We start from the raw sequence: 9,503 nt of genomic DNA, 5'->3' as shown, positions 1-9,503 counted from the left end.
ATTGCTTTATTTGACTCCCTGGACGAGGTCGCTGCAGTCATTGGCGCCTCCTCTGCCGAAGGAGGCCAATGGTGAGAGGAAGGAGGCGTCGTCAGCTCTAGAAGGACCGGCAGCCCTCCTCGTCAACTGCATATGCCGAGGTTGCTGCTGGTGCCGCCTACTCTGCACCAGCCTCCTTCATCTCCCAACCAAGGCCAACTCAACCCCTCAAGAAGAGCAGGGATGCTCTCTTTCTACACTCAGCGTCCACACAACCAGATCGACAAGGTTGAGCTCCTCCATGAATCGATTTCTTACCTTGCTGGTTGTGTCATATGGCAGTCAACATTTGCTTGATGAATGTTTCAGTTTTACTACCGCTGCACCTCCCCACCATGAGCTCGGCCTTCAGCCGTCACCGACACTGAGTGTTTATTCTTATTCCTTTCTCTAATTCATTTATATATTTCATGGGTAGGGTTCGGATGGCCTGATGAGAGCAGCCCGGTAGCTGTATCTCTGCAACTTTGCCAATGTATACAGTCAGAGAACCAGGTATGGGTCCTCCTCCCCTTTCCTTTTTCCTTGCTTCTCACTTGTGCCTCAAACCCACCCCATTCTAATCTATCTGTACTTGCTCTCCTAGGGGCAGCTGGTTTCAACGGGAAGCTACGTACTTATATGCCCCCACCAATTTCAACGGAGAAATATGACCAGCGACAACTACTAATATCAGGTGGATCCAAGGTGCATCCATTTTTTCCCCAAGCAGCTAACTTTTGTTGTATACACTGTAGCTATGGTTTTAGAACGCCCCCATTTCTTTTCTTACTATCGAATTTCCTTGATTCAGCTATTTGACTACATGTTATTATATGCCCAGGGTTAATTAGTACCTACAAGGCTACAATGCTACCTTCAGTTTGTGTAAAAGGTCCAAAGAGGTTTCTGCAATTCTTATTATGCTTCCTGTTGTTCAATAGTTTCATTGGATTTTGGTGTTTCTTTAAAATTGATATTCCCTCATTAGTTCTTTGTTCTGTGGAGAGTATATTTCTTTTGTTGTGACTTGGTGTTATAAAGACTGTCCTTTTTTGTCTGATAAGCTATATGCTAATCCTTTGTAATTGTTGTGTTAGTGCACACATATTTATTCATATCAAAATTGTGTGTGTTTGTGTGGTTAATACTCACTTCGTTTTGATATATTTGTCTTCTAATAACCCACCGTGCACAAGACAAACCATGGAAGCATCAACTTATCGAGAAATGACTTATTAACCTATTAAAAGACCATACCGGAACCACCTATGACATAACCTCTTCAATACATTTAAGTAGGGGTGGGCAATAGAAGCGTTGTAGTAACTGCTCGCTTGCTGAACGGACAAACATTTTGACAATGACTCTTGCTTTCATGGATATACAGAGATAAATGGATGGATGTTGCAAATACAGTAGAAATCATGGGTGCAACAATTTTTATGTCCATGTTTTTCTTTTTGTCTGAATGTGTGTGTATACTGGTTATAGGGCACTATTTGCATAGAATTTATTTGACCTGTAGGAACTGGCTCCACTATCTAGCTTTTAAATGTAATAAATCTAGAAGGCAATGGATCATTACTGTCTTTCCCTCTTTCTACATAACCAAGAAAGTTGTGACTTGGATTCTGGACATGAATCTTGTTAACCTGTTGAAGCAGAAAACTATAGATGTAGAGTCCAGTTAGTTGTCCTTTGTGCATACACAAGAAAGTGGAATTTGGAGTCTGGACATGAATCCCTGAGACTGATGGCCAGAAATAGAACACAACATGATGACCTCCTACTTGAGTGAGACTCTTCTTCACATGTGACTGCTCTCTTTCGGAATACCAGCCATGCGTGACATGTTTAGTAGAACAGAGTGTGTCGTACGTCTGAGGGTGTGAACTATTTTTTTTTGCAAATTACTTGTTATATAAACTATATGGATGGAGTTACGGGACATTAAGAAAAGATATGATAAAGAATATAGAGCGTGAAATTTTCTATATAAATTAGTTATATAAAAGTTGAATCTCACGATCCAACTTTTTAGAACTATGCCACAACTTTTATGAGGCCATAAGTTTTTCTTTTGAAATCTGTAGGTTATATGATTTGTACATGGCGGTGACTGAACAGATGGAGGTAATTTCTTCGCTCTTTCTATTGATTAATATTGTTCTTCACTCTTTCTAAACTATTGAATTTATTAATATTATTCTTGCACAAATTAATTAATGATTACATCATCTTTTGGTCACTTGAGTAAGATAGAACATGATGATCCTCTCTTAATTTGGTTTCTCCTCCACTGAAGAATATAGGAATCACCAGCAGCCCTTCTGGTGAGCACCATGTCTATGAACTCATCTCCATGCTTATTATCCTTCTATAAACTGGGGGTATCCATGTGTTGCTAATAAGGCATTTTCCCTTCTTTCTTTTTCAATTCTGTATCAGTAGTTCCGAGGAAGTGCTCAACCTAGACGTTGTTGGACGAAGGAGGGGCGGAGCAGGTGCCAGTCAGGTAGGCGGCTCAATGGGTGGGAGATGGCAGCTGCCGATCTCACACGGCTCCTGCGCCCCGCTACCCTCCCCTCCTCGGCTAAGTAGGAGGTTCGAGGGCAGCGACTAAGGAAGGAGCACATCGGCGATGAGGGCTAGCAATAGCAAGACGCAACTGTCAGGTGCGGTCGATATGCCATGACGTCGGCCCCTTCACGCGCGACCGCCAGGGTCGGGGCCTTTTTTCGAGCAATGCGTAGTGTTTCCTTTATTGTTGTTGTTTGTGTTGTCCTAGATATTCCTTTGCCATATGATTTTTGATCATTTTCTCGCTCATTCCTAGAGGACCACTATGGACAATATGATTGAGATGACTAAGATACATGCTTTTTGTTTACTTGGCATCTGCTTCTCTTAATTTTTCTGCAATCCTTCCTTTACACGCTGGTATGTTTTGTTGCCAGGCTCAGATCGGCGAGACCCGTGCCAATGCATGAGGTACAATATTTTTCTTATTTATTCCTTTCATACATATTGAGTTCATTCACCCTATTATATATACTGATTAAACAGTACAGGTTGGGCCAAGAATTAGATGCTATTGGTCCTTGCTCACGCTCATTTCTCATGTTTATGTTCAGGCCTAACCTCACAAAACTTTGGTATGCACTCACCTATAATCAAGGCTTGCTTACTTTAATTCTTGAATTCATTTTATAAATATTATATCATTATTATTTGTAATCAGTTTTTTGTTTATGATTTCCAATTGGGTAATTTCCCATCATACTACTAGGCATTGGCCAGGTACTGGACTTTGGCTGGTTGTCAATATAAGCTTTGTGTTCTCCTTTATTTTTACCTCATTTGTAAAGTCCTTGATTGAGCATGCATTTGATTTCTATGCCAACATAGATCTTATTGCTCATCAAAGGTATCTAAAAGTTGTGTGCTCTGCAACAGATGGGTTGTGTTAGTCAGAAATACCTAATATGTCAGTTTTGTTGCCAAATATTTTAAACACAGATATATACAGAGTTCTAGAACAGAAGATGATCTGGTGGTTACCTTTCTGTTATTTACTCGAATGACTGTACGTATATCTTACCTTCAGACTTTATCCGATCTTCGTTAGTTTTCCACCTCCAATCAGATTAATGGTTTGCATGCAGACCAAACCCAGTGTTTTATGGTGTTCTTATTCCTGATTTAGTTGTACATTTTACTTTTAGTCTCTTCATAGATAATAAAGTAGTGGCAGATGAACCAGTAAGTTATATGTGCCCATGCTTTGCGGTAAGCATTAAATTTGCTCTCTCTTTTACTTTCGATGTGTTATCCGTACCCCTGCTTTGTGGCTAATTATTATGTCCTATCAACATATGCAGAGTCCATGGTATCATACGATTTGAAGTTGAAAAATTCATGCTATGGGTGATACGGAAAAGTCATTGCCTTCTTTGCTGGAACATTTCCTAAGATGATATAAGGTAATTATTTTAGTCACCATGTCATTTATATGCTAAATTCAGTGCGTTGACAACTAGAGATCGCTTCCTTTTTGTGTATTGATCATTTCAGTACGATTGTTTGATACACTTCCGACATCATTTTGCTTCTTCTTGCTTGTTATTTCATTTATTTCCTCCAGCAACTAGAGATGGCTATTTCCACTGCTTCAGGTTTTGTTTTGGCTCTAATTGTGTGTATGGCATCTTGGCCTTCTTAGGTGAAGCACTTATGAATATCCTCGCTGATCTATGGATCTATCATTGTAAGAGTCGATGATATATGGTGAGCTGCCTCACACCATCATTTGGTCTTTGTAGCATTTGAGTTGGCAAATTTGTTGGATTCATGCGATTAGGCATGGTAAATGCTGAGAGACCCATAGCTCCATAATTGTTTCCTTCCAAAAGTTCTGAATCTTTTCTGCGCTTGGTCCTCTCATTGGTGAGAGTAGCCATGTAAATCAATGTGCTATGGGAAATGGTAGTTTGCAAACTACCGGAGTCTAATTGCTGAGGGACGAGGTTCATAACTGAGGGTCATGGGCAGAGCTGGAGGAAGAGCTTGCGAGTCTTGGAACTCTCCTTGTGAAGGGCTCAGGGACATCAGTGAGGACAATGCCTCTTTAGTTGTAATTGTGATACTCCTGATGTGCAAGTAATCACTCATGTGATACTCCTTATGCTAAAATGTTGGTTGTTAGTACAGAGGTGGTGACATTATTTGGTTCGCTGGTATTGATTTCATGATTTGTGGTTAATACATGATGTAATACAATCCACATTGCATTATATTTCCAGTTACATCTTCTACTTACTAATAACATTCTTTTTAATTCGGTTCTTGCGCCATTGGCGCAACCGGGTCATCTAGTGAACCTAAAAACTCAGGTGGTACTACTTCAGTCCTACTATAGACTACAACCCCGTCGGTGCACTATGGGAAGAAGAACAAAGTGAGCAACAACCAATCCTCTTCAAAACATGAAGAAACCGGGTCATGAAACTGAAAAATGGGGCAACAAAACCCTCACCTCATAATGGACCTTGTGTTTCTTGTCTCTCATCTGGGTTCTGCAGAATAAGATTGTACAACCAATCAGCAGAAAATAAATCTTAGTTGCACACAGAAAAACATTTTTTTGGTGAAGAACCTTGTATGGTGACTATTGTTCTCTTTAAGAAATAATATATTTGTAAGAAAGGGAAACATCTTTCTCCAAACAAAAATGAAAAGTTAAAATATGATCAACACTGCAACAAAATGTTATCTCACATCACATGAAACAAATAAAGAAGGACCTTAAAAAACAAATAAAGAAGACAACGAAACTGATTTTGCAGAGGGTCCTGTTCTAAGAAGAAAAGTACATATTAAGGCTTTAATGTGTGCATACTAAATATGGTAGAAAAGCAGAGTTTTAGTGTAAGTGTTCACTTTTGTCTATTTTAAAAGTTTCAACAATGGAGCTCTCATGTTACATCCCTCATCAAAAAGTAGTACAAATACACCCAGATAATGAATAGCTATATTAAATGTCACAGAAAAGGTGCTTCAGCAGTATAGATGTTTAGAAAAGCACATACCTACTTTGTCTTCTATTTATTTCTTAACATAGAGGACAATGCAGAGCATATAAGCAAACAAATAAGCACAAAGTTGCTCCATTTTCCATGTAAAATAAACTTCATCATCCATGTTGTAAAGGTGTAAACCTTTAAAAAATCTAATGAAATCCAATGAGTGGGCGCATAGAAACTGATTTGTGTAATCATTAGAAGTATGCAAGAAATTAAAATGCTCGAAATATGGATATTCTCATTCAAAGTTGTGAATTGGCTACAGATAGTAACTGGAAATGATATATGCCATTTCAGAAAAGACAGCAATGAACATATATATTTGAAGAATTAGCAACTAAGACTAGAAATGTAGCACCTTTAACACAAAGGTAGGTTGGCAGTTAAGAGTATCATGACTTGTTTCTATTATTGCAAGGCATAAATCTGAGCAAAAATTAAAACCAATAAGAATCAATGTAGCTCCTTAATTTCCATTGCTTTTATTCTTATATATAGCTAGGGCCTAACTTGAGATTTCGCACCGGGGTTCAAATTTCATGGGTACGGTCATGTATAACATTAGATACACCGATTCAAAATTCTTCATACCTAACGCAATTATCATGTCCGATCCTACCAAATCTGTCATAGTAACGCTACATACAAAATATAGTAACACATTATACACAACATAGTATTTTGAAAATGTGTAGTAAATTATAAACTTGGATAGTAAAAAATTATTTTCAGAATTACTACATTTTGTACACCGTTTACTAGATTTTGTATATGGCAGGAGTGTAGAATAAGATATTCTACACCATTGCCTAGATTTTGTATATATAAGAAGCTACCTGACCAGGAGTTATCACACATGTATGCACTAATGGATTGAGTCTTCGAATGTACATTGTTCACACATTCCAGAACCTATCACATTATGAGTTGATCGCATGTGACCTGATGGCATGATACGCCAAAGCTTTTCGCACCTATGACTTATGTATTCAATTGGTTTGTTGAGCTATATAAGCTAATTGCATCCATGGTGACTAAGTATTGCCCCCAATGTGTATGCATGTCAAGTGAGACAAGCTAAAATTACTTTTTCCCTTTCAAATGCTTTGGAGCACATAGTTCTTCACTTATAGATGTATTGTAATTATGATTCTTTCTTCATTTAACATGACACGAACATGTGAGTTCTAGTTAATCTTTTATGCTAATACACCTTAGTATTAGCAAGGATTTGACTTCCTTCCAATGATGTGGTGGTGAACCTCTCATTTGTCTTCAATGCTCTCCCAACCATGTGGGAAGGCTCTACATCAGTTCTTCCTCCCACGAATCATACCATTTCCGATGGGGCCACACTATTTTTACATCGTTCTCCTCGGTACCGCAGCCCGATCGTCATTTTTGTTGCCGCTATTCAGAACATTGTGGTTGAAAGACGAGAAAATTCCTTATATAACACCGTTTTAAATGTTGGTTCCCTATTTTAACAATGCATAAAAATTTCTTATCTTTTTCCTTTCTAACACATCCGCCGGTTCTGTTAGGAGAAACCGTTAAAGTTTGCATTGACCGATGTCAGTTTTTTCTAGTTGGACAAAATTGCCCCTGTCCATAATAAGCCGGAGAACAAATAAAAACAAAGCCCAAACCGACCTCAATATCTCTCCCGAGTCCTGACCCCGTGACTTGTGCTCCTTTCCCCTTTTTTCCAATCTAGCGCGGCGGCGGCGAACCCTAGCGGCAGCGGCGTCTTAGGGCTATGGATGGGGGCGTTGTTGCGGATGGAGACAACGCCAGGGAAGACAACCAGGGCGCAGCGGACGGGTCAGGCCTTGGAGCCCCTATGGATCCAGCGCTGGTGGCCAATGGCGAGGGCGGGGTTGCGTCTGAGGAGGGGTCGGTTGAGGGTGCGGCTGAGGGTGCCGACGGGATAGCTTCCGCAGGTGGCGGTGTCTCGACTGCAGCGGGCCTGGGTCAAGGTGCAACAGTGGCTGGGGGCTCTGTCGCCGGCGTGGCTAAAGACTCCGGCCAGGGCACTGCTAGGCCGGCCTCGGCAAGTGCTCCAGACCAGGGCACGACCCGTTTGGCCTCGGCTACATGGCTGTGTCCAGATAGGTAAGTGTCATTCGTAGGAGTTCAAGTGAATGTAATTGCTCTGTTTGTATTTTCCTCATTTGAATGCAATGTTAGTAGCAATACATTACATCCAGTAGCAATTATCATGCATAGGTCTGTGCTACTTTGTGTAGCTGTGTAGTTGAGGCTAAAGCTTGCAATACTCATGCATAGGTTTGATGCAAAATTGTCTTCTTAATTCACAGGATGGATCCAAATTCAAGTTATTTGCTTAGAATTAAATTGTTTGGCAATCCAAAAAAAGCTCGGAAGGACATACGATGTTTTTATTTTGAGAAGGTCATCAATTGTGACTTGACAAATTATAAGGATTTGGTTGGATCAATTGTAAAGCAGTACCCGCCGCGTTATATGGAAGTTGCACATGTGCAGTATTATGACGGTGATCTTAAAACCTGTCCGGAAGTAAAATCTGACCAAGATTTGATGCTTATGTTTGAAAAACACTCGGAGACAAAGGTGCTGCATATGATCATTGCATATTCTGATCCCTCTGAACCATATGAGCCTATCACTGAGTGGCATAGTGATAGCGAACCTGACAACAATATAGAACATGAGGATGATACTACAAACAAGAGAAATGCAAAAGGGGGGAAAAGGTGAACTTTCCTGATTCTGAATTTTAATATCACATATTATGCATAGTTAATGTTGTTGTTTGCTACCATACATGTATCAAATATTATCCATATGTATTGCTGGCATACATGCACTGCAATTTGACAACCATATTGTTATTTTAAGGGCTACAAGGAAGATAGAGCTTAATAAAAATGATCAAAATGGTCCTAAGGTTCCTTTTGACAGCCCTGCAATGGGCACTAGAAGCAAAACATCTTACCTAGCCAGCCCTGCAATGAGCACAAGAAGCAAAAGAAGGCTCGGTTCGTGAACTTCATCTAATTTCTGTCACTTAAAGTCACTTTTGTTGCTGCTCATGTCATGTTGTGTGGACTTGGACTCGTGTATGTGAACCTAAAGTCACTTTTGTTACTGCTCATGTCATGTTGTGTGGACTTGGACTTGTGTATGTGAACCTAAAGTCACTTTTGTGTTACTCATGGCATGCATATATTATGGACTTGAACTATGTATGTGAACCTAGATATGATGTGAGACACTTTTGGACTGCTAATATGATGTATGTGCGGACTTGAACTCATATATGTGAACCTGGATTTGTTGCAAGTCATATATGTGTACTTGGATGTGAGTCTGGATGTTTATGTTTCATGCCATTGGCAAATTCGAGAATTGTGTGTCGAATTATGTATATCAGAATTGTGTCCAGAGGATATGGCATCAAATTATAGGGGAGGTTCTGCCCAATTTTTTAATTAAGTTTTGAAATAATTGTGTGTGGAGATATGAATTTTCTGCATGTTTACAGGGGAGGTTTTGCCCAATTTTGCAATTAACAACGGGAAAAAGTTATTGCTTCTCATGTGAATGATTTTGGTCACAAGTTGCATCAGGGATAAAATCATCTTTTCATGTGTCATTTAAAACTGTTAATACTCAAAATAGATGGAAGTGTCACAACGGGAACAAATTTTAGCATTGTTGTTAGATAAAGAAGAAAAAGTTTTCTGGTGTCAAATATGGCAAAAGAATTAAGCCAATGTTAAATAAGGAATTCTCTCTTAAATTTAAAGATCCCAAGCCGCTGACATCAAGGAGCATAGCTCCGTACAAATGTTTTACTCTTTCTTTCTTGTGTTTCATACACGAGTTTGTCTTAATTTACATTGAAAACAAGAG

At 39.5% G+C, this 9,503-nt stretch overlaps 1 protein-coding gene and 2 long non-coding RNA genes across 3 annotated transcripts; all 3 read left to right on the top strand.

Moving 5' to 3' along the window:
• Window positions 1-519: 519 nt before the first annotated feature.
• On the top strand, window positions 520-2,155 carry LOC125556563. Its single transcript, XR_007305137.1, has 3 exons — window positions 520-534; window positions 626-726; window positions 2,115-2,155. It is a non-coding gene; the product is annotated as an uncharacterized LOC125556563 (long non-coding RNA).
• A 288-nt stretch (window positions 2,156-2,443) lies between these two features.
• On the top strand, window positions 2,444-4,025 carry LOC125556562. The gene is made up of 3 exons (XR_007305136.1): window positions 2,444-2,696; window positions 2,979-3,012; window positions 3,903-4,025. It is a non-coding gene; the product is annotated as an uncharacterized LOC125556562 (long non-coding RNA).
• Window positions 4,026-7,282: 3,257 nt separating this feature from the next.
• LOC125556561 lies at window positions 7,283-8,923 on the top strand. The gene is made up of 3 exons (XM_048719269.1): window positions 7,283-7,718; window positions 7,925-8,341; window positions 8,487-8,923. The coding sequence occupies exons 1-3, from the start codon at window positions 7,363-7,365 to the stop codon at window positions 8,632-8,634; spliced, it is 921 nt and encodes a 306-aa protein (XP_048575226.1). The 5' UTR covers window positions 7,283-7,362; the 3' UTR covers window positions 8,635-8,923.
• Window positions 8,924-9,503: the final 580 nt, after the last annotated feature.

The sequence above is a fragment of the Triticum urartu genome, chromosome 5 (genome assembly GCF_003073215.2).
Source record: "Triticum urartu cultivar G1812 chromosome 5, Tu2.1, whole genome shotgun sequence".
NCBI lineage: Eukaryota > Viridiplantae > Streptophyta > Magnoliopsida > Poales > Poaceae > Triticum > Triticum urartu.
The sequence above is the reverse complement of the archived record's forward strand: the minus strand, read 5'-3'. Positions and strand labels throughout refer to the sequence as shown.

Excerpts from the sequence above, each read along its gene's own strand:
- LOC125556561 (XM_048719269.1), top strand. The coding sequence starts at position 7,363 with ATGGATGGGGGCGTTGTTGCGGATGGAGACAACGCCAGGGAAGACAAC. Across the intron at positions 7,719-7,924 it reads ACATGGCTGTGTCCAGATAG|GATGGATCCAAATTCAAGTT; the intron begins GTAAGTGTCATT and ends CTTAATTCACAG. Across the intron at positions 8,342-8,486 it reads AATGCAAAAGGGGGGAAAAG|GGCTACAAGGAAGATAGAGC; the intron begins GTGAACTTTCCT and ends TGTTATTTTAAG.